Source organism: Balaenoptera borealis, assembly GCF_965194805.1.
Source record: "Balaenoptera borealis genome assembly, chromosome: X".
NCBI lineage: Eukaryota > Metazoa > Chordata > Mammalia > Artiodactyla > Balaenopteridae > Balaenoptera > Balaenoptera borealis.
In genome coordinates, this window is record NC_138881.1 from 89886240 (window position 1) to 89912306 (window position 26067).

General features: G+C 35.8%; 1 protein-coding gene across 3 annotated transcripts in view; it reads left to right on the forward strand.

The window, feature by feature from the left end:
- IL1RAPL2 (interleukin 1 receptor accessory protein like 2) overlaps positions 1–24488 on the forward strand; it is a 1121335-nt gene extending 1096847 nt beyond the window's left edge. For all 3 annotated transcript variants that reach the window (XM_082377189.1, XM_082377191.1, XM_082377190.1), the window contains one exon: positions 1328–24488. In XM_082377189.1, the coding sequence (XP_082233315.1) occupies positions 1328–2025 (698 nt within the window). In that variant the 3' untranslated portion in view covers positions 2026–24488. The remainder of the gene's footprint in view (positions 1–1327) is intronic.
- The last annotated feature ends 1579 nt before the right edge of the window (positions 24489–26067 follow it).

Genomic DNA, 26067 nt, shown 5'->3' on the forward strand with positions numbered 1-26067 from the left:
GGTGTATAGAAAATTTGCTCTTTTTCACTTGTGAAAGTGTTCTTGCTGCCAAATGGTAGAAATAAAATCCTGGAAAAGAGAGATCATCTGTAAAATATGCATCTGTAAAATAAGTTTCTCTTTTCAAATGGCTTGTACTGGGCTGTTTGGTGGCCCCTCACTGTGTACTGGACGTGACTCCTTGAAAGCAGTCTGTAACCTTGGGCAGATTTGCAGTGACAAATGTTGCTATGCTTCTGTAAGCACTGCTTCTGCTAGAGGGCACTGTACATTAGACAAGGCCTTGTGCTCTGCTTAGTAAAGACAGCTCTCTGTTGCAGCACCTGTGTCCAAGTCTCCATTTGTTAACACATGTGTGTGTTTCCCTTTTTGGCGGATAAGACTTTGGGAAGCACGGTTGCAAAAGGATTATTCCATGGGATAAACAAATCTAGAGTTCGTTGAGTGTTTTTCTACTAGGAAAAGGACATAACTTATTCACCTCACTTTCAGAATTGTTCCACAAAGTAGAGCAAAGACTTCTCAGTTGATAGACTCCTCCCCCTTTACTGTTCACTCCACACCATCCCCCACCTCCGACTCCACCCCTCACTCCTCCTCTGAACAAAGAGCAGCTGGTTCAAATTAAAGTCATGGGCACACACACACCACTTCCCTATCTCCGGGTTTGAAGGGCAAAATGGAGAACGTAAGGTTGCAAAGAACAGAAGGTATTCTGAGAAACAAGCTAGGATTGTAGAAGAGATTTTCCACCATCTCTATCAATCACATTATCTTTGAAGTATTTATATATTTATATATATATATAAATAATATATATATTATATATATTATATATATATATATTATATATATATTATATATACATAGACCCTCTACTTGTTTAGTAGTTGGAAACTGGGGGAAAAGCAAACCAAACCCATAAATACAGTGACCTTCATTAAAAGGTTCCATTTCTCTTTTCATCAACCCGCTGATTGCTTGTTCACTTAGAGTACTAGCCTGGAAGCCTGCCTTGAATTAAATGATTAAGTAAATAAAAATAACTGAACTACACCTAAGCTCTGAAGAAGTCAGAGTTTATATAGCTAACAGAACACTGTAAGTAATGATGAGGGGAAAGAAAAGTATTAGAAGCTTGGTTTTTTGGTTTTTTTTTCATTTTTATTTTTAAGGCAATGAGCTTTCTGAGTGTGCAATACAAGAAAAGAAAATGTGATGTACCTTAGTGAAAGACTGGATCTTTGCTGTACTAGGGTGCAAACCTAATGCTTTAAAGACTGGAAATGTCTTTGTTTTACTCTTTCTCTCTTTCTGTGATTTGTAGCCTACATTGAAGATCTCACAAGATGTGTTGAGCAAAGCAGAAGACTTATTATCGTGCTAACTCCAGACTATATTCTCAGACGAGGATGGAGTGTTTTCGAATTGGAAAGCAGACTCCATAACATGCTAGTCAGTGGAGAAATCAAAGTGATTTTGATTGAATGTACAGAATTAAAGGGGAAGGTGAAATGCCAGGAAGTGGAGTCACTAAAGCGCAGCATCAAACTTCTGTCCTTGATCAAGTGGAAGGGACCCAAGAGCAGCAAATTAAATTCTAAGTTTTGGAAGCACTTAGTATATGAAATGCCCATCAGGAAAAAAGAAATGCTTTCTCAGTGTCATGTTCTGGACTCCGCAGAACAAGGACTTTTTGGAGAACTCCAGCCTATACCATCTATTGCCATGACCAGTACCTCAGCCTCTCTGGTGTCATCTCAAGCTGATCTCCCAGATTTCCACCATTCAGATTCGATGCAAATGAGGCACTGTTGCAGAGGTTATAAACACGAGATGCCAACCACCACTTTGCCAGTACCTTCCTTAGGCAACCACCACACTTATTGTAACCTGCCTCCGACACTACTCAATGGACAGCTGCCCCTTAATAATGCCCTGAAAGATACCCAGGAATTTCATAGGAACAGTTCCCTGCTACCTTTATCATCCAAAGAGCTTAGCTTCACCAGTGATATTTGGTAGCGGAAAATCTGAAGTCCTCTGAACAGCTATGTGAGCATACAAAATTTCTGCTATACCAAGCAAAAAGTACACCTAATAACATTGAGGTGCTGAAAAGGTGTTCAAAGAAAAAGGCACAGAAATCACTTTTGTATCTAATTTTTTTGTTTACATTTCCAGAATAGTGGGGGGATAGAAGGACCTGCTTTTGTAGTATAGTACCTTGTTCCAATGTACAGTTTTGATTTCTTCCTTAAAAGAAAACAATATTAAATTCTATTCTATAGAGTAGGTTTTATGATACCACTTAGACTGCAAGTTTGGTAGGTAAGTTAATATTTATGAATATTTCAGTACTTACATGTTATTTGAAAGCAGGAAATTTAAAGACTTTAACTGAATTTGAAATTTCTGAACTAAGTTTTAAGGGGAAAAGAGAACTTCTATAGAGTAACCGAAAATCAGGAATTATCAAGAAAGAAGTGTTGAGGCATCCCAAGTGGAAGATTGTTTGTAGAGGAAGATCAGTTAAGAAAAAATGTGATTGAAACGTTTAGAACTTCTTCAACATAATGGACAACTTCTGTGTACTAAATCAACAGCTCATAATGAGAACCTTTAGTTTTATTAAGCAAGCACATCTTCTGTAGGCAAACTGGTAGGTAGATAAACAATGTGCATTTCTTAAGCAAATGAATAGATAGGCTGTTCTTTTAGGATGGTGTTAAACAAACCTTATGGCATTTTAGCCTATTAACAAAGTTTTACAAATTTGAAAACACATTTTAAGTTATGCATTTTATTGTTTGCTAACAATCAGATTTGGATTTTTTCCAAATGATCTCTTGACCTGCTATAAGCTTTATATGAAGATGCTCACATCTTCCTACTTTTATTTCAACATCGTTGGAGTTTGAATTTAAATAAATATTGACTGCAAGCGTCAGCAGTAGAAAAGAAGTGAAACAACAATATTCACAGATGAAGTGCTAAATGATTCAAGTTTACTAGTGGTAGAGCAGCAATTGCAGTGATTCTCATCTGAAATGTAGTTGTGAAACAGACTATTCTGTACATACACAATATCTGCTTGGCCATGTGTGCAAGGCTCCTTCAGAAGTATCTCTATTCCTGGTGCTTCAATGAGTATATTTTATAGACTAAACTTCTCTACCCTCACATTGTGACTGTGACTGTACCATATCAGAAAATCCCTGTGAATAATCTAAAATATTGTGAATTTGCTGTAAGGAATGTGCCCCTATTCTAGTATTTATTGTGAATTACTAATTTATGTTCTTCGAATTAATTTGGGTGTGCTCTCCACAAAGATTCCTGTGGGGGTCAATTGTTAATTGAGTTTCATTCTGGCATTTTGTATATGGTTCTTAAATCATGTTTTGGGGCAAATATAAACAAGTACAAATGTACACAGTGTGTAAAAATTAAGAATTTTCCCAGTCCTTGTAATTGTGAAACTCAAATGTGTAAGAGAACATTAGGTAACATGTTTTATTTCTTTCAACCTCTTTACATGAGTGATTCCCTATAATCCATGGGTTTTGTTCAAAGTACTTGTTTTTCTGCTGCTTTTCCATATCCAGCTGCTCAGAAAATGCATTATGCACCAACAGTATGTGAAACCTTAGCAGTGATACATGTTCATTTCACAGTGGGACAATTAGTTGCTCCTTTAAAAAGTACTGTTCAACACATAGGTGTTTCATAGATGTATTTTTTTTTTCCACTGAGAAAAGTGATTTTGCTTCTGTAGAAACTTTACGTATTTCAAAATGGAAATTTCTCGATTCAGAATTGTTTTCCAAGTGTTACAAAGTTGTATTTACTCTCATTGTTCTTTAATGATATGTGTAATTACTAAGTTAATAACCTGCATGAAATGAGTAGTACATGTTTAAGTGACCAATTGTACTTTTTATTAGTTTGTTTTTCACAGAAGTCTAGATTAATTCAAATAGAATGTTCAGTGGTATTTTTAAACTAATAGTTCTGTATTGAGCATGCCAGTTCTGAAAATATAACATGGGTCTCTCTGCTTCCTTTATTTACAATGATTAAACGTGGGTAGCAATTTGAGTTGGCTGGCCACAATGTGTCCTTTCACTACTAGTAGGTAGTCAAAAACAGAGCATTCACACTTGTGTTGGGGAACTTGACAAGAAACCTTTTCTACCATTTTCAGGAACCAATGTGTACACTATCTATAAAAATTTATTTCTAGATGGCAATTCAAAATTCAATTTTCATCTGAGATTTTTTTAAAAGATATAGCCCATATGGGCATAATAAGTATTTAGTCTAGAACATGATGCATTCTTCCAGTTGCTTTCACAGTGGGAAAATTTTTTCTTCTCAGTTTTTCACTGAAATGGATTTTGGAAATTTAGAAAAATACTGATGCAACTAGTTCCCATACATTCATAACAACTTTATATAGCTCATCCACCAACAGTATGCTTACTTTTTAAAACTGAGGCTATTTTAAGGTGAAAAATTCTGAAAATGTCAGAAATAATTATGAGACAAGTGAGAAATGCACAAAAGCAATAGATACATAGGAAATGAAAACTGCATTAAAAATAATGCTCAGGGAGATGAACAACACATACATGGTTTTAATTCGACAAAGTGTGAAATCCAGCAGGTTTGGCAATCTATGGGCTCCAATCTAACTATGGAGACTCTGAAAGGTAGCTGGATGGTTCTTGAAAAGACGTAAGAAGGTATCTCTCCTCATCCCCTCTAAGTCTTAATTGAATTAGATCCAAATGTGTTCTGCTTTCAATCAATCACTCTCATTTAAAAATGGGTAAAATGACACTTGAGGGCTTCTGATAAGACGAACCCAACTTTTCATCATGTGAAAAGTTGATATTTTGTTGAAGATCTGTGGCTGTTTAAAAGTAGGAAATAGGCTTCAGTGAGAGGAGAAACAGTTCCGTTATGAAAGAAATTTATAGAAATTTATACAGGATTTTCAAGAGAACACGGAAATGAGTAGTATCCTGTGGATTACCTCTGTAACAAGTTGGAAAATGGCTGGTGTGAGAAAGAAGGAAATTATGGCAAGTAAAAGAAGGAGACTCCCTGACGCACTTGGTGGTTGAAGGGCTTACAAGTATATAGAACCACTGGTTTCAAGAATTTACTGCCCTTTGGCTTTTTATTTTTAAATTAGTTGGTTTTCACCAAGCGTTTTCTAGAAAATTAAATAATGACCAAGGGAAATATCCTGAAAATTGCACATATAAATTTTTACGCTCCTTGTATTCATTTCCCAAGGTGAGGTAGTGATCTGATAAAACCAGAGTGCAGTTAAGACAGAAAATAGTTCCATAGTGTCCAGTTAAGTTTGAACACTTGCAAACGTTGTTGCTCTTTTCTGGGAGAGAATTTAATGTTGAAAATTGTCTGGCTCAAATTTCTCTATGACTCATGCATTTTTGTTATAAGATGTTTGATAGGAGGTCACAGTGTTGAACATCAAGGCACTCTGATGAATATATGGGGCTGCTTGAAAAACAATAATTCACTTCAAACTCTTTCATATCAAATTTGTCTTTTTTAGAACTAAAATCAGCCATAGGCAATTTAAGAAGGTTATTCAGCACTCTAATTACTGTGAAATCAGAACTTGTAAAATCACCTACACCCATCAAAGCTTGTCTTCCCAAATGCTCACTGCTAGTTAAACACATTTCTCCAGATATTACCAAAGTCAATTGTGAATATTAGGTGCCCACTGTGTACTGTCCACTACAAAAAGTATGATAGAAATATGTTTAAAAAATTGAAGTCCCTGTTGTCAAGTATTTTACACATCAAATGCAAGAAGAAAGGGGTATTTGAAAAACACAGTCCAGTGTAGAAAAATTAATATCGTACACACAGAGCTGATAAGTGAGGTGGGGTGATTCAGTCCTGAATTGGGCAAGAGTTAAGTTTGGAACAAAGGGAACAAGTAGTGAAAAAAAGGCAATTTCCCAAATGTGGAGAATAGCACATGTAAAGACTGAGGGGGAAATAAGTAAGTCCTATTTAGCTGATGAGCAAATTTGGCTAGCAAGGGCAGAAATCTGTGTGAGCACATAATAAAAACTAAGGCCAGGAGAATCTCTGGAACATGCACCTGGTAAGAAGAATTAGATGGAGGGAAACAATTGTGTCAGGGAGGCCAGTCAAGGGGCTGTTGTCATAGTCCACATGTGAGGTGATAAGAGATGGAGGGTGGTGGCCTGGATATTCTCAAAAAAAAAGGCAAATTTGAGGATGAAGAGGAATAGGCAGGATGTGGGATGTGAAAAATGGAAAATGAAGAAAAAACACAGTCAATAAAGACTCCAAAGATCAGAAAACTTAGTTGTATCAAAGGAATTATTTTAGAGTATTTAACTTACCTTCTTAACTGAGCACCCTCACACTGTAAAGACAAGGATAGAGACAACATAACAATAGGTATATTTGCTACTGGAGCAAACCTGAAGTGTTTGCAGGAGAATATTTGTCAGGAAAGGCAAAGTGCTTCAGCAGATCTGATATAGAAACAAATAATTAAATTTACTCCACTGAGTATAATCACAAAATCTTAAACAAGGAATTGATGGAATTTGATCATTTATATCTCATCTTCTGATTCTATTCAAATTCTTCACCTTACTCTGGAGTAAAGAATTATGATCTTAAAGACACTGAAGTTATTCAATCAGAGGAAACTCTAGGAGGCAGAGATTGGGGGTGTTTGCCATGAGTTTTAAAACAGAAAAAGCAACAATATCTTTGATGAATATAGATACAAAATCCCCAACAAAATATTAGCAAACCAAACTCAACAACACATAAAAAGGATCATACACCATGATCAAGTTGGATCCATTCCAGGGTCACAAGAATGGTTCAACATATGCAAATCAATGTGATATTACACATCAATAAAAGCCAAAAACCACATAAATTCAGAAAAAGCATTTGATAAACTTCAACATCAGTTCATAATAAAAATTCTTGCCAAGTTGGTATAGAGGGAACATATCTCAACATAATGAAAGCCATTTATGACAAACCCACAGCCAACATAATACTAAATGGTGAAAAACTGAAAGCCTTCTCACTAAATTCTGGAATAAGACAAGGATGCACACTCTCACCAGTTCTATTCAACATAGTATTGGAAGTTCCAGCCACAGCAATCAAACAAGAAAAAGAAATAAAAGGTAACCAAACAGGAAGGGAAGAGTAAAATTGTCATTATATGCTGCTGATGATATGATACTCTATATAGAAAACCCTAAAGACTCCACACAAAAACTATTAGAACTGATAAGTGAATTCAGCAAGGTAGCAGGATACAAGATTAATATACAGAAATCTGTTGCACTTCTTTACACTAACAGTGAAATATAAGGAGAAAGTTTTAAAAAAAATCTCACTTAAAATCACATCAAAAAAATAAAATACCTAGGAATAAACCTAACCAAGGAGATGAAAGACTTATAGCCTGAGAACTATAAAACACTGATAAAAGAAATTGAAGATGATTCAAGGAAATGAAAATGTATGCCATGCTCTTGTATTGGAAGAATTAATATAGTTAAAATGGCCATACTACCCAAAGCAACCTACAGATTTAAAGCAATCCCTATCAAATTACCCATGACATATTTTTTTACAGAACTAGAATAATCCTAATGTTTATATGGAACTGCAAAAGACCCAGAATTGCCAAAGCAATCCTGAGGGAAATGAGCAAAGCTGGAGGCATAACCCTTCCAGACTTCAGACAATACTACAAAGCTATAGTAATCAAAACAGTGTGGTACTGGCACAAAAACAGAAAAACAGACATATAGATCAGAATAGAACAGAATAAGAGCCCAGAAATAAACTAAAAATGGCTTAAAGACTTAAATATGAGGCATGACACCATAAAACTCCTAGAAGAGAACATAGGCAAAACATTCTCTGACATAAATTGTACCAATGTTTTCTTAGGTCAGTCTCCCAAGACAATAGAAGTAAAAGCAAAAATAAACAAATGGGACCCAGTCAAACTTATAAGCTTTTGCACAGCAAAGGAAACCATAAACAAAAAGACAACCTACAGACTGGGAGAAAGTATTTGCAAACATTGCAACTGACCAGGGCTTAATTTCCAAAATATACAAACTGCTCATACAACTCAATACAAAAAAACAAACAACCCAGTCGAAAAATGGGCAGAAGACCTAAATAGACATTTCTCCAAAGAAGACAGACGGCCAACAGGCACATGAAAAGATGCTCAACATTGTTAATTATTAGAGAAATGCAAATCAAAACTACAATGAGGTATCATCTCACATGGGTCAGAATGGCTGTCATCAAAATGTCTACAAATAATAAATGCTGGAGAGGATGTGGAGAAAAGGGACCCTTTTACACTGTTGGTGGGAATGTAAATTAGCATAGCCACTATGGAAAACAGTATGGAGGTTCCTTAAAAAACTAAAAATAGAATTACCACGTGATCTAGCATTCCCATTCCTGGGCATATATCCAGAAAAGTCAAAAGCACTAATCAGAAATGATACATGCACGCCAATGTTCATAGTGGCACTATTTACAACAGGCAAGACATGGAAGCAACCTAAATGCCCATCGACAGATGAATGGATAAAGAAACTGTGGTATGTATATATATATACACACATACATACATACACACACAGACATACATACACACAATGGAATATTACTCAGCCATAAGAAAGAATGAAATAATGCCATTTGCAGCAACATGGATGGACCTAGAGATTATCATACTAAGCAAAGTAAGTCAGACAAAGACAAATATTATATGATACTTATATGTGGAATCTAAAAAATAGTACAAATGAACTTATTTACAAAACAGATTCACAGAAATACAAAACAAACTTATGGTCACCAAAGGAGAAGGTGGGGGGGGAGAATAAATTGGGAGTATGGGACTGACAGATGCATGGTACCATATATAAAATAGATAAACAAGAAGGATCTACTGTATAGCACAGGGAACTATATTCAGTATCCCATGATAAACCATATTGGAAAAGAATATGAAAAAGGATATATATATATATATATATATATATATATATATACATATATATATATATATATATATATATATATATATATAATTGAGTCACTATGCTGTGTACCTGAAACTAACACAATATTGTAAATCAACTACACTTAAATTAAAAAGGTAATAAATGAAAGAAGAAAAACAGAGAAAGTGGACAATGTTCACAAAGATAAAAAAGGGACATGTTGAAGTGTGTTGGAGTGGTGGGAGGAGGTGCAGAGAGTGGACTGGTGACGAACAATAAAGAATGAATAACCACATAAGTATTGAACACAAGGAACCAAAGTTTCACCAAAATTGAAGGCAGAGTGATTACCATCTTTTAAAGTATGAAGAAATTTTATAAGGGACATCGTATTAGTAAGAATAGATAAATGTTGTTAAGGTCAATAACCCAAATCCTGCAAGTACTGTTTTCTCAAATCAGTCCAGTGAAGATTAGATGGGGTTATGAGGAGAGGCTCTGCTTCAAAGTCAGAGATAGGGTTTTTCCATTTTGTTTCTCTGATATCCTCTAGGTCCAAGGAATACTCACCATTCAGCCAGTAGATTGGTAAAGAAAGAGGGCATGGAAGCTGGTACTAAATGGCCCATAAAAACCACTCATATACCAAGAGGGGGGAGAGGGGGAGAGAGTTTAGGGGGTAGGAAATGTAGTCTAGCATTGCCCAGAAGGAAAAGGAAATATAGCTTAATGAACATAGTCTCCATTAGTAAGATGCTGAGCAATTCTTTTCCATAATGCTAGAAGATGAAACAAAAAATAGGCAGGAAAGGGACTTCCCTGGTGGCACAGTGGTTAAGAATCTGCCTGCCAATGCAGGGGACACAGGTTCGAGCCCTGGTCCGGGAAGATCCCACATGCCACGGAACAACTAAGCCCGTGCGCCACAACTATTGAGCCTGCGTTCTAGAGCCTGTGAGCCACAACTACTGAGCCTGCGTGCCACAACTACTAAAGCCCGTGCGCCTAGAGCCTGTGCTCTGCAACAGGAGAAGCCACCGCAATGAGAAGCCCGCGCACCGCAATGAAGAGTCACCCCCGCTTGCCGCAACTAGAGAAAGCCGGCGCACAGCAACGAAGACCCAATGCAGCCAAAAATTAATTAATTAATTAATTAATTTTTTAAAAATAGGCAGGAAAGTTATAGGAAGGAGAGCCTTTACTTTCTAAAGCAGAAAACACCAGACTAGATGAAGAGTTTCTGAAGATCAATGGTCATGTTTTATTCCTTGTTATAATCGAAGCACACGTAACAGTGCTGGTCACAGAGTAGGCGCTCACATCACATTTCTTGATAAATGGACAAATAAATTTGAGAGCATCTGTGAACTTCTAATTCCTGGAGTCCTTAAAAATATAAGAGGAATTTTTTTTTTCTTTTGCTTCTTTCAACAAGTAATTTATTGTTTACAATTTTAAAAAAAGAAAAACAGATTATCTCTTTACGTCCTGTCTAGGTCTAGAATTTTAGGATTCTAAGTCAATTTGTGGTTGGAGATCAAAGGTTCTTAAGCATTTTGCCAGTCAAAGAAATCATTCTTCCTCAGAACATTCAGACAATTTAGTTCTATGAGGCCACCCAATGTAGTTCATTGCTCCTAGCCACATAGTCCTGTTTCTTAAATATATACTTTATATACTGACTTATTGCCAACAAAAACATTGTCTTTCTTTTTTGCAAAGGGTACTTTTATGCCGATAATTATCATATTGGGTGGAAGAATAGGAATTAGATTAACCTCCTTTACTGGGCAACTGGCGTGCCACAGTAGCAGGTCCACCAATTAATTCACTATGCAAAAATATCCAAGTTTCTCTCCTTTTTTGACATATTTTCTAGACAGTCATTACATTGTGACCTGACCTTCTTGACAGAGGGAATGTGGGAAAATGAACAGAAAAATGAGAATGCCATCCATTTTCATCTTGGGCAAATTACTTAACTTTCTGTGCCCCTATTTCCTCACCTGTAAAATGAGAATAATAATAATACAAACAGGGTTGTTGTGAACATTGTGATTTAATGTTCTTAGCATGTAAAGTGCTAAGAACAGTGTTTGACACAAAATAAACACTATATAAGGGTTAATATTATAATAATTATAATTGTTTTCATACAAAAATGGCACCACTGACCCACCATCCATAAGAAATGCATTTTTATTTTACTTTCCAATTGGTAGAGATCAGCTATTCAGTTTCTTGCATGACTGCCTGTAGGACCAAGGACACTCATTTTCCAGACAGCTGGCTGAGGCTAGAGGTGCATTCTGTGGTCATGGAACAAATCAGAGCTAACTGGCCCATACAAGGAACAAACCTACAGTAACTTTGACCTCATTAGTAATGTGTTCTGAGCTAGACAAAAAACAGGGCTCTCAGAACATGGATTATTCAGATTTGCTGTCCATGTTAATCAAAGTCCCCAGATGATTGCTTGATATTCTCCTTCACTTTAGCTAGGTTTACATAAGACCAAAACATCTGGATGAGAAGTGAAAAAATGCAGATGCTTAAGCCACATGATGGGAAACATCCAGATGTCTCAGATTTTGGATTTGTCATTTTGTTCTTTGTTTTAAAAGAAAAAGAAGCCAGAAGAAAAAAATATTCCACCATGGTTTGTCTATTTCCTTAAACTGGGCAAAATTGAACTACTTTCTTGTCATAGAAATTTAAAATGTACCAAAGCTTATTAGGAATCTTGTTGATAATATCACTAGATGAGCTGTTTTCAAGAGGAGTTTTTTTTTTAACTTAAAAAAGACATCTGATTCATGAGTAGCATTTGTGAGAAGTGATGCTTTTCAGAGTGAGACAATATTTTGGAAGAGTTGATCATAATGAACTATCTGGGAAAGAGTGGCTGGGATGATACCAACAGTAAAGGACAGTTTGCTAAAGAAACTTCAGAAATATTGTTTATTTCCCTAAGAGGATCTGAACTCAACTAAATAAGGAGTTAAGTCCAAAAGAATACATATAAATCTTTTCTTCTGGTTATGAAATGACTGGATATTTGCTACCTGAAAACCAACAAAAGGAGTTGACTATAAACACAATAGGTAGCCATTTATGGAATGTGATTTTAAGGAAATCAAAAACCATGAGGAAGTCCCTGAAATGCCTATCACTGGTGTTCTAAAATAATTTTAACTAGGTTAAATCATAACATTCCCAGGGAGTTGCCACAATCTGGCCTTTATGATTCTACCAAACTCTTCTATCAGGAAGTAAAGCACATTTATTAGATACCACATTAAACACAGGTATTGACTCATACAATTTTAGAGCTGAACAGGGGCCTTCAAGGTCATCTATTTCAACCCCTTTATTTTACTTATGGGAAAACTGAGGCCCAGAAACTAAGTGACTTGCTTAAGTGACATGGAATACAAAAGCCTATAATTATGAGGCAATTAATGTATACATTTTCATAAAGGTGGAAGGAGACAGAGACAGAAAATCGAAAGGATTCTGGAATTCGTGAAAACACTGGGTACACAGGAAATGCTGGAATTATGCTGAAGATAGGAGTAAGACTTGGGTGGATACCAAGCAGAGGACCCAACATGAATATGCTTCACCTATGAATAATTTTGTCAATATAAACAACACTACTTAACACAAATAGCAGCCTTTGCTCCATCTTCCACAGTGGTTAAAAACCATTGAGCATAATGTTGTTTGGGGCTTGGATCAGCTCATTTGACAGACGAAGATGTAAAGGTTTAAGCTTCCCCCAAAGACTCAAATAAGGCATCAAAGGACTAAGCTCAAATTTAGGGAGTTGGTTTTGATTATCAGGTAGTGCTCAATTTCATAAGCACATGGCAAAAAAACATAAAAACAAAAATAAATCTTGCTTCAGATCAAAATGTATCTTTCCAAGGTCTCTAGCACTGTCTTTGGCAATATGTGTGGAGAAAATACAAATCAACTGTTCTCAAATGCTTTGAAAGTCACAGATTAAAAAAATGTACAAAAATATTCTGCACACCTGTGTTTCCCCAAGTAGAAAAAACAAAAAGGAATTTTCTCTTCAGTGTTCCCTGGTCTTCTTGAAAGTACTCCCGTATAATGAAAAAAAAAAAAAAAAAAGCCTAAATCAGGATGTAACCTCAAGTATTAGGACCAAAATACATATAATTGTTCACTGATTACAATTATCACATGATGGCCATTTTGTCTAACACAGTTGAAACCTACCAGGGAATTAAAATGTATTCATTAAATAGAAATATAGAATATCAGTATAGAATTCAGAGTTCTACCATTGCACCATACCCGACCATTTATCATTTCAATTTAAAAACAGTAATGCTGCCAGTGGAAACAGAAAACAAGTTGTCAGCATTTTTCCTTGAGCACGATGGAACCACAAAGCCGTAGACTAGGCAGTAAAATTTGTTTAAAAAGCTCAACGTTTCAAGACAAGCCAGATTATTATGGGAGATATACTGTAAACTACTCATCTAATTTGTTTTGCACTGATGCCAATTCACATGAAATTAGCTTTATTAGGGTGAAATATTTGTTTTTTCCTTCCCTTCCCTTTACTTTCTTTTAATGTGAGCAAACCCAGTTCTGAGCCACATTGTGGAGGATGAGGGTCATTGATCTCCTTTGTTTTTCAGTTCCAATTACAACCCAGGATGATTAAAACTGGTGAGGCCAAGGCTAGGTTTTATTTCTCCATTCATGGCAGTTCTTTAAACATTTTTCTACTTCTCTACCATTGGTTTCCTTTAATCTTTTAAAACATGGAATGTTAGGATTGGAAGAGTCCTGAGAGATCATCTAATCCTCTTATTTTAAAGAGGGGGAAACTGAGACTCAGAAAGGTTAAGTGACTTATCCAAGGCCAGAGAGCTAATTAGTGACAGAGGCAAAAGTAGAATCCAATATTTCTATTTGACCTCTTTTTCCACTATTCCAGTCATGCTCTCAGCAATTCATAAACTGGATCCTTAAGATATTTATCCATCCATCCACCTTTTCAGGTGGAGGGCAGCCAATGTCTTGCCAATTCATATAACTTTAAATCTTTTCAAACATCTTTATGTCATGTGGATTCATCTGTGAGATTTTTAAATGTTTAATCAAATATACTACATGCACAAAGGGACCGGAATCAATTGCGAAACTTCCTCCCCGACAACCACCACCACCACTTGCAGGAGAGAAGATATATTAGTCTGGAGTATAGAAACTTAACTTACTTAAATTTGGTCTTCTTAGCCCAAGCAAGTTGGGGACATTTTCTAGATACTGTAAATCATTATTTGGATTTTGCTATTCTGATTGAAACGAGTGATTGTATATGAGAAATACTATGAGCACCAACTCTGGACCCAGACTATCTGGATTCAAATTCCATATTTGAAATTACTGGCTTTGCAGAAGTTACTTAAATTCTCAGTACCTCAGTTTCCTCAGCTGTAAAATAGAGATGAGGAAGTGATTATAACAATAGTGCTCACATTATGGAATCACTGAGAAGTTCAAATTAACATGTAAAGTGCTTAGAAGACAGCCTCACATATAGTAGTTGCCATAAAAGTGTTAGCTATTACTTGTATTTTTCTCTCCGCTGTATAGGGAAAAAATGTTGGCTCATCAAATTAATGTCCAACATTGAGCATTACAGGGACTATTTTAAAGAATTTTAAACATGAAATATGTGTAAGGTAGGGTACTGTTAATTACTAGTCATGCCTGTTATTCAAAGATGACTAACACGTCCTTTCCTTGAAAATATCAAAGCCTTTATTCCAATTACTACTGTTATTTCAAACATCATTTTTTTCACATTAGAAAGTGATTCAGACTTTTCACTGATTCAGTAGATAGCTCTTCCAACTACTCTTGAATTACTGAGTTGTAACTATACCTCAACACTCCCTTCTCCCCCCAAATAACAACAAACCTAGACATTTTTAAGAAAGAAGTAGTTTTTCAACCTGCTTAGTCCCCTGGATTTTCTACTCACAAGATATCAACAGGTTTGAAAGGCCAAAATAGTAAAGAGGAAGTTCACCAGGTCAACAAGCCATTACATAGTTGTGGCTTTTAGGCAATCAGAAGTTGAAATGAGTCAATAGTGTGATGTAGCTTCTTAGAAAGCAAATGCAGTGTTAGAAGACAGCAATACAAAGAGAATGCCCAGTTCAAAGGAGGAACTCAGCACTAGTCAGACCACATCTGGTAGGCTGTGTTCATTTCTGGGCACCCACATTCTAATGGGAAGTCTATCAGTCTAAAGACATTTCAGAATAAGATAGTCCAGATGGTGAAGTTTCTAAAATCATGCCAAGGAGGGATGATTGAAGAAACTGGAAATGTTTTTTTCCTGAAGAAGGGAAAATTTAGCCAGAATATGATGTGGAAACAAAATTAGACATATTCAGTGCAGTCCCAAGGGGAGAACCAAGATAATGAGTAGAAGTCATGAGGAGGCAAATTTAGGCTTAGGATCAGAAAGCTCTAAGGATACAAAATACCCATAAACGGAATGGGCTGCCTTGCAAAACAGTAAACTCTGTCACTGCAAACTGTCAGAGACTGGGAGAATGCAGAAAGGATTTCTACCTTAAGTGTGAGGTTAAAGTACTCGATATCTAAGAATACTTTCAACTGGGATCTATGATTATAGTGCCATGGCTATATGCTCAGATAGTGAAACACCCATCTAGCTTATCTCTCTTCTAATCCACCTTGAACACTACTATTACTACACTCTTGTCAGACTAATCTTTTCACTCAATTTTTATTTACTACCTTCCACCCCCCCTTCTATTTCACACACATGCATGTAATTGTTTAGACATAGATGGAGTTCACTGTGTGCCAGGCACTGTTCTAAGCACTATATGTACACACACAAACACACTTTATACATGACTGATTCTTATCTCCTGAATTGGGTCCAAGTCTCTTTTCTGGCACTTTGCACCTCCTACCACATGAGCTTCTCCCTCTTGGCAACTTTACCCCTCCCTCTTCTCCAAAATATATTCTCAACTATTGAAGACATCCTAGCTAAGTCAAACTCATATTTTATTCCATGCCTTTGTATGTACTGTATTTCTTCCTGAAATTCTTTTAATCCTTCCATCCACAAAATTAACTGACATTCATCTTTCACGGCCAAGTTCTAGTCCATATTTTGCCTGACACTTTCTTTGGATATTACAAGTCCACTGTGTCTCTTGTTTCTCTGAATTTGTAAATATAGCACTGTCTTATTTTCAATCTCTAATTTTATGTAATCCACAATTTTCCAAATAAGGAAATGATAATGCCCCCAAATAAAGTGACGTGTCCAAGGTATCCCAGCATATTAGTAGCAGAGCCATAAAGAGAACTTAAACATCTGTTTTTGGTCTGGGTGCTTTAGCATGTAATTGTTTTTCGGTGTTGGTTTTTTTTGTTTGTTTGTTTGTTTGTTTTTAACATCTTTATTGGAGTATAAATGCTTTACAATGGTGTGTTAGTTTCTGCTTTATAACAAAGTGTATCAGCTATACATATACATATGTCCCCATATCTCTTCCCTCTTGCGTCTCTGTAATTGTTTTTATATCTGCTTATTTAATCTTCTCAGGTGGATTCTAAATTTATGGAGGATAAGGAGTGCTTCATATTTAAAATTTTCTTCGTATCTTCAAAGAAATTACTACTTTGTTAGGCATATAATTACTGCTCACTAAGCTCTTGTTAATTGAATCTACTTGGAAAGTTTTATTGAGCACTCTCTCTGCCAGGCACTGTTCTAGTCACTAGGTCACTAAAGTGAACAAAACAAATACAAATGCCTGTCCCCATAGCACTTACATTTTAATGGATGGCCAATAAGCTCCCAGAAAAGAAGGGTTTGTTGAAACAACAGTTCATCTGACTGGCCCTTCTGTAAAACTTCCTTGCTCATCGCCAAATTGACTTGAACTAAACAACACAGATCTTACCATGTGGAACAATTTTGGAAACTGGATTCTTTTCCCTGTATTTTAATACACCTATTAGAAGGGTCATCTGTCATGCTTGTGTGAATGAAAGTAAGTCCTGGAAGCTTCCAGTCTTGTCCAGTCTAACTAGTTATATCCAATCTAACTAGATCCAAACCAAGTTGACCACCAGTAAGAAAAGAATGCCTGTATTTGGTGATCTCTGTTCTCTGGTTTTGTACCTTTAAATGAAAGTCCAACCACCATATCTCTAATACTCAGAGATATCATTTTAAATCACTAAAGGTCAGAAATTACTAGTCAACATGAAAATTGAAATCAATCAGTAGATATTATTATATGCTGAACATTGTGCATGTAAAGTTTAAATCATGGTCCCTGCTTTTATGATGCTAGACAAGAAATGTACCAAGTATGAAATATAAGCACTTCATATGTAACCTTCCCCCATCTCACCAAGGCAAGCATATGCATAGCGTATAGTATTGGGGAAGGGGATGATTTAAGGGCAGAAATTAGAGCTCCAAGTTGACAGAACCTGAAAGTGTCCTACATCTGATATTGTGCCTCAATGGATGAAACTGTTTCTGAGAGTGTAGCCTAAGAAGTTGAAGAAACTTTTTCTCCCCACTTTTTACTTCCCCCACAGACCAATGCAGACTATGGAATGTAAGTCCACAAACCGCCACATCTCCACTCTTTACCTTGTGAGGAGGCCAAAAATGTTTAGCTATGTCAGTGGGTCCAATAGCCAAACCTCATATTTTTATGCATAAATAATTGGGAGTATGTGTAACACTCTGTCCTCAGGGTATTCAGGGACTGGGAGGGTGTAAATCATCTTAGAGTGCTGAATAAATGCAGATTGATAAAGAAATGTACACAGGTTTACACATATAAATTCACAGATATTAATATGCTGGAACATTTTCCCCAGCAACCTACAAATAACAACTGGACCTCAAATATTTGAAAAAGATTTATAAGTCCAGCAACAGTTCCTTTGCTGTTTCTCCTTTAGGAGATACAACTGGTGATTTTTATGTGATTTCTAACAGCTCAGCTAGTAGTCTGTAAGTTCCAGCAGCTTGAACAAGGAGACTCAATCTCTAGGTGTGAGGGTGTAATTCCAAAACCAGTTTTTTACAATCCAGAAAGTTCTAGTCTCATTTCATGAGAACTCCCCAAAGAAAAAGAAAGCTCCTCTTGAGAAGAAACTCCTTTTCAGGCCAGAGACACTTTATTTTCTGAAGAAGTCTCTTAAGGCAGATTTGTCTAGGTTTGTATACAGTGATAGTTCTGAACATATTTTTGGCTCATGGACCATGTTGAGAATCTGGCGAAATTTATGGATTCGATTCCTCAAAAAATGCACACATATACGAATATACATAAGTTTGCTCAGCTCACAAATCTGAGAGGCTTCATGTACTTCCAGAAGCCCATCTATGTGTGCCATTAAGGGCCAGTGGTCCCTTATTAAGAGTGCCTCCTCTAGAAGTTGAAAATTAAATATGGGAAGGATGGGATGCATAATAAGAGAAAACATAGGGAGTATAGCATAACACTTTCAAGTAAAACAAAAATGCAAACGATACAAGCAATCTAGAATTAGAGCTGTGATAGTCCCATCCCAGGAACAAAACAAAACAAAAAAGAATGCAAGGAGTTGTTACAAAAATGAGCTTTTTTACTTTACAAAAGTAAAAGCAGAATATGCTTAAATATATTCTTGCAGAATGTAGAAACTGTGACCCTTGGCTGCTATCATTTTTTTCTATTTTTCTTGCCAAACAAATGTTATGAAAGAATATCTCCAGGCATTCACTCTACCCTGAGGGTTAAAAACATGTACAGGATGGAAACTGGCAGAGTGCTGGGGTTGGCGGACTCATCTGCCTCGCTAAAGCTTCTAGAGACCTTCAAGGGCTCTAGGGATGAGGGAGTTGTCTTTTTTAGAGAAAATCAGGTCACAAAAGAAGTGTCCAAGTCTTCAGAACAATTGAGCCATGGCAGCAGATACAAGTAGAAAAAAAGTTCTTCGGTGTAGATCCCATGATCTCAGAATGCTGTATTTTACATTAAGAGCATCTACAGGAAATACTCTTGCCAGCACAAATAATCAGGAACCTTTCTGAACTGGAGAAGCTGGGAACAAAACAGCAGAGACATTATATCTTGGGAGGAGATAGATGATTAAGGCTTTGAGACAGGATTCCTTGAAGCTAAAATTCTCAAAAAGAATTCTATGGCAGCTGAGATCACTCTCAGATATTACTAGATTTCCAAGGGTGTTTTCATTATTTTCCTGCCTCCAAGAAAACCAACATCATAATGTCTTTTGCATAATTAAATGACTTAACATACATTTATGAATTCCTCTTATAGACCCTGCAATTTCCCAGGCAGAAAAAACATAGCAGAGAGCATAGTGGATAAGGTTCCTGTTCTTAAGGAACTCAGTCTAGTGCAGAAGTTAGAAATTCAAGCATGCAATTATAATTACCTGCCCTAAGTGGACTAATAGAAGTATGTACAAGATATTAGTTTTTCCTTCTGCTATTCTACCTAAGTCTTCTTGAGGAGGTGATACTTTGACTTAGGTCTCAAAAGAAGAGTAAAAGTGTGCTAGGTGACCAAGGAGAAGAAGAACATTCCAAAGAAAATGTACAGAAAATACAAAGAGAGCAAGAAATGAAATAAAATTCATATTTGGAGATGTGCAAACAGGATATTGTTGCTGGAGAATAACATGCGACAAGTTAAACAGAAGAAAGTTAGTGTTTCAGTTAGACTCATTGATTTTAAATAGCCATGATCTATGGCACCCAAGAGAGTTATAATTAGGGATTAGGTTGACCCAGATGACTTTAAGAGTCTTTTAACTGGACATTGGGGCTCTCAACTGGCTAATACTGTTTTTTAAAAATATATACCTTTACCTCAAAGAGGTCTTTTTCTGTATCTTCTGCCCTCTAAAACCCAATTCATTTCAGAGTGCAAAATGTGAACCTCACTGCTATAACACACATTTCCACAAAAGCAACATGAATGTGACAGCCTACTAAAGAAGCCAGTAGAGTTCCTTGATAAACCAATAAGATAAAAATTTTTAAAACATTTTTGAGGTTAAATTCATGTAACATAAAATTAACCATTTAAAGTGTACAATTAAGTAGCATTTAGTACATTTAGAATGTTGTATGTGTGACCAATACCTCTATCTAGTTCCAAAACATTTTCGTCACACCAAAAGAAAACTCCATATCCATTAAGCAATCACTACTACTTCCCTCCTCCCCCCAGCCCTTGGCAACCACCAATCTGCTTCCTGGCTCTATGTATTTGCCTATTCTGGATATTTAATATAAATGGAATCATTCAATATGTGACTTTTTGTGTCTGGCATAATTTAGTTAGCATCACATATTCGATGTTCATCAATATTGTAGCATGTATTAGTACTTCACCCCTTTTTATGGCTGAATAATATTCTGTTATATGGATATACCACATTTTGCTTATCTCCTCATAAGCTGATGGACACTTGAGTTGGGTTGTTTCCACCTTTTGGTTATTGTGAATAGTACTGCTATGTACATTCATGTATAGGCTTTTTTCTTAAACACCCATTTTCAATTATTTTGGGTATATACCTATGAGTGGAGTGGAATTGCTGGGTTCTATGTTAATTCTATGATTAACTTTTTGAGAAACTGCTAAACTGTTTTCCTGCAGCTGCATCACTTTATATTCCTACCAGCAATGTATGAGGGTTCCAATTTCACCACATCCTCACCAACGCTTACTGTTTTCAGTTTTTTTTTTTTTTAAGTTATGGCCATCCAAGTGGGTGTGAATAAGGTAGGATATATGCCACAATACAAGACAGGGAGAGAAAATAGACTCCAAGTACACTCTGGCGGTCAATCACATCAACTAGTGGAAAATTTCGTTGGTCTCTGGCCTAGAGCATTAAAATCTGCGGACATTTAGCACCATTGGTTAAAAACTATGAATATTAATAAGTCACAAGTATCACGCTTTCTAAAAAAAAAGAAGTCTGTTTACTTCATTCTGGAGATAAGGAGATGTATATATATATATATATATTTATATATATATATATATATATATATATATATACACACACATACACACACACACACACACACACACACACACACACACACACACACACTCAACCCAAATCCTCAAAAGGAGAGTAAAGTGTATAACCATATCTAGCTACACAGCCAGAAAAAGAAAGAAAACCACACTGAAATCTCATGATGACAAGTTAGAACATCTTTATCTTCTATGAAGAATGTACTTCTTCATTAACATTAAAGCCTATAGATGCTATTTGCTCTGTCAAAAGCTCATTTTTATAAAATATCTGATCCTGTTAAACCCTGGGGCCAGCTCAGGATTTCTTTATCATCAATTAGAGCTACAATAATTTTCCAGTGATTTCAATTCTGAGCACACTCCTGAGGGAACTAAGCTGCTTGAGCGGGGTGGAGAGCACAGAGCTTTGTATGAAAATTTTAGTATTGAGGAGTCTCTGGCAAGCCAAAGCAGCTGGATGAGCAGCATAGAGAAATTCATAAGAACCTGGGACCAGATTAATGACAATCTCTTATTTCCAGAAAACCAGGCCAGCAAATATTTGCCAAAATTAATTATCCCACAGATGAGCCCCACAGCCAAAAGCACATAAAATCCAGAGAGACCAAAATTTGAGCTCCATTTTGTCCTTAAATATATACATTGTATAAGTTGTAAATGATACCAAAGGTCAGCTAGTGAAGAAACTTCTACGTATTTAGGTCTTTCTATGAGTCCAGGTATACAAATCAAGGCCTAAGCAAGAGCTTCTTGAAGAGCTAAGGGACAGGAAAACATAACGGAATACTGAATAAAGGTGAGGTAGGGTGGATAAAGTTTCCACCTGTGAAGTTCTTCAAAAAAAAAAAAAAGGTAATCATCTGTTGTTATTGGGCCTGCCATAGACATAAGAATAGATGGTGCCTTCCTTCATGGAGAGGAATTTGATGGATGTTTGGGAAAGTTCACCCCCTGACCAAAAACAAAACAAAACAAAAAAATCCACCCTATTAGTCTGCCTTAGTACTTGAGTATTTCAACATCAGACTCATTCTTTCAGGTTTAAGCATTGTCTCCAGAGGACCTCAGAGTCGATATATTAATTTTAAAAAGTCCAAGATCAACTGAAAAATTTTGCCCTAGAGAAATGTATTTATAATAACACTTTAAATAACATGATACTTGAATTTACATAGTATTTACTTGTGTGGAGTACTATGATAAATATTTTAGGTGCATTATCTCATTTAGTCTACACTATGAGGAGGGTAATATTATTTTTGTCTTGCCAATGGGGAGTCTGAGGCTCCGAGATGGTAAGGAACTTGGGTAAATTAATACAATTTGCCAGTGATAAAACCAGAACTCATTATATATGTAAAGATTCTTAGTTAAGTAAGAAGAAAAATATAGAAAGCTCCATTTTTTTAACCAATGGATAGAATTAAGGGTGAATATTGCTATCACAAAATAAATTTTTCCCATTACAAAAAAGATTCAGCATTCGTTAGAGAATCTGGCATATTTAAATGTTAAGAGGGAGAGACTTCTGGGAATGGAGTTTAGTGAGAAAAATTTAGCTAAACCATTAAAACAATTTTGAAGTTAGGCTGTATGTTCCTGAAAGACAAGAACTTCACCACAATGTATAGTGTATTCATTCTTCCATGACTCTTGGGGTAGAAAGAAAACTAGAATTTCTTTTTCTAAATTATTGAGGTATAATTGACATATAACATTTTATTAGCTTCAGGTGTACAACATGATTTGATATTTGTTTATGCTCCGAAATGATCACCACAATAAGTCTAGTAAACATCCATCACCATACATAGATTCATTGTTTTTCTTACGATGAGAACTTTTAGCATCTACTCTCTTAACAACTTTAAGATATGCAATACAGTGTTATTAACTATAGTCACCATGATGTACATTAAATTCACATGACTTACTTATTTTTAACTGGAAATTTGTACCTTTTGACCCCCTTTATCCATTTAACCCATGCCTCACACCAGGCCTCTGGCAACCACCAATATGTTCTCTGTATCTTTAAGTTTTTTTTCTTTTTAGGTTCCACATATAAGTGAGATTTTATGGTATTTGTCTTTCTCTGACTTATTTTGCATAGCATAATGCCCTCAAGGTCCATCCATGTTGATACAAATGGCAAGACTTCATTCTTTTTATGGCTGAATAATATTCCATTGTGTATGTGTGTAACATTTTCATTATCTATTCATCTATCCATGACATTTAAGTTATTTTCATATCTTTATTATTGTAAATAATGCTGCAATGAACATGAGGGTGAAAATATCTTCTGAGTTAATGTTTTTATTTTCTCCTGATAAATACCCAGAAGTGGAATTTCTGGATCATATGATAGTTCTATTTTTAAGTTTTTTGAGGAATATCTATACTGTTTTCCATAATGGCTGCACCAGTTTATGTTCCCATCTTCAGTGCACAAGAGTTGACTTTTCGGAACCCTCTTGCACTGTTGGTGGGAATGTAAATTGATACAGCCACTATGGAGAACAGTATGGAGGTTCCTTAAAAAAACTAAAAATAGAACTACCACATGACCCAGCAATCCCGCTACTGGGCATATACCCTGAGAAAACTATAATTCAAAAAGAGTCATGTAAAAAAAAAAAAAAGAGTCATGTACCACAATGTTCATTGCAGCACTATTTACAATAGCCAGGACATGGAAGCAACCTAAGTGTCCATCAACAGATGAATGGATAAAGAAGATGTGGCACATATATACAGTGGAATATTACTCAGCCATAAAAAGAAATGAAATTGAGTTATTTGTAATTGAGTTATTTGTAGAGTCTCTCATACAGAATGAAGTCAGAAAGAGAAAAACAAATACCGTATGCTAACACATATATATGGAATCTAAAAAAAAATAAAAAATGGTTCTGAAGAACCTAGGGGCAGGACAGGAATAAAGACTCAGATGTAGAGAATGGACTTGAGGACACGGGGAGGGGGAAGGGTAAGCTGGGATGAAGTGAGAGAGTGGCATGGACATATATACCCTACCAAATGTAAAATCGATAGCTAGTGGGAAGTAGCCACATAGCACAGGGAGATCAGCTTGGTGCTTTGTGACCACCTAGAGGGGTGGGATAGGGAGGGTGGGAGGGAGATGCAAGAAGGAGGGCATATGGGGATATATGTATATATATATAGCTGATTCATTTTGTTATACAGCAGAAACTAACACACCATTGTAAAGCAATTATACTCCAATAAAGATGTTTAAAAAAATAAAAAAATAAAAAAAAGAGCTCCATTTTCTCCACATCATTGCCAACACTTGTTATTTGTTGTCTTTGTGATGATAGCCATTGTGACAGGTGTGAGGTGATATCTCGTGGTTTTGATTCAAATTTCTCTGATGAGTGATGTTGAGCATATTTTCATGTACCTGTTGACCATCTGAAAGTCTTCTTTGGTAAGATGTTTATTCAGATCCTCTGCCCATTTTAAAATCAGATTTTTTGAGTTTTTGCTATTGAGTTGTATGAGTTCTTTATATATTTTGGATATTAACCCCTTATCAGATTTATGAATTGCAAATATTTTCTCCCATTTAATAGGTTGCCTTTTTTGTTGATTATTCGTTTGCTGTGCAAAAGCTTTTTAGTTTGATGTAGTCCTACCCATTTATTTTTGCTTTTGTTCCCTTTGCTTTTGTTGTCAGTTCCAAAAAATCATCACCAAGGCTGATGTCAAGGAGCTTACTGCCTGTGTTTTCTTCTAGGAGTTTAATAGTGTAAGGTCTTACATTCAAGTCTTCAATCCATTTCGAGTTAACTTTTCTATATGGTGCTAGGTAGTTGTCCAGTTTTATTCTTTTGCATACAACTCTCCAGTTTTCCCAACTCCATTTAATTAAGAGACTGTCCTTTTCCCATTGTATATTCCTGGCTTCTTTATCATAAATTGACCATATATATGTGGGGTTTTTTTCTTAGCTCTCTATTCTGTCCCACGGATCTATGAGTCTGTTTTTATGCCAAAACCATACTGTTTTAATTACTATAGCTTTGTAGTATAGTTTGAAATCAGGGCGTGTGTGTCTCTAGCTCTGTTCTTCTTTCTTAAGATTGCTTTAGCTATTTGGGTCCTTCTGTGGTTCCATACAAATTTTAGAATTGTTTTTTTCCGTTTCTGTGAAAAATGCCATTGGGATTTTGATAGGAATTGCACTGAATCGGTAGATCACTTTGGGTAGTATAGATATTTTAACATTATTAATTCTTCCAATCCATGAGCATGGAATATATTTCCATTTATTTGTGTCTTCTTAAACTTCGTTCATTAATGTCTTATAATTTTAAGTGGAGAAGTCTTTTGCCTCATTGGTTAAATATGTTCCTAGGTATTTTATTCTTTTTGATGCAAAGAAAGAAAACTAGTATTTATTAAATATTTATCAGGTGTTAAGAGTAGTATCAGACACCCCTATTAGTTAGGACTAGATTTGTCTTCAAGTGACAGGAGACCCAAGAATAAAATCAAAATAAACAAAATAAAATAAACAAAAAGTTGATATTTTTCTCTCTGTTGTTTAGATAGATACAGATGATCTAGAGCAGTATTTTACATAATAATTTCAGGAATCCAGTTCCCTGTTTACTTGCTGCTCTGCTCTGTTCTCACTTCACTGTTCAAAATAGCTGCTATAGTTCCAGTCATTGTATACTTCTTCCAGCTATCAAGACAAAGGAGTTGAAGAAGGGCACACTCTCTCTCCTTAAGGACACTTTCTGGAATTCACATATTCCACTCATAATTTATCCCTGTCCCAATTTCCTACTGTTGCATTATAC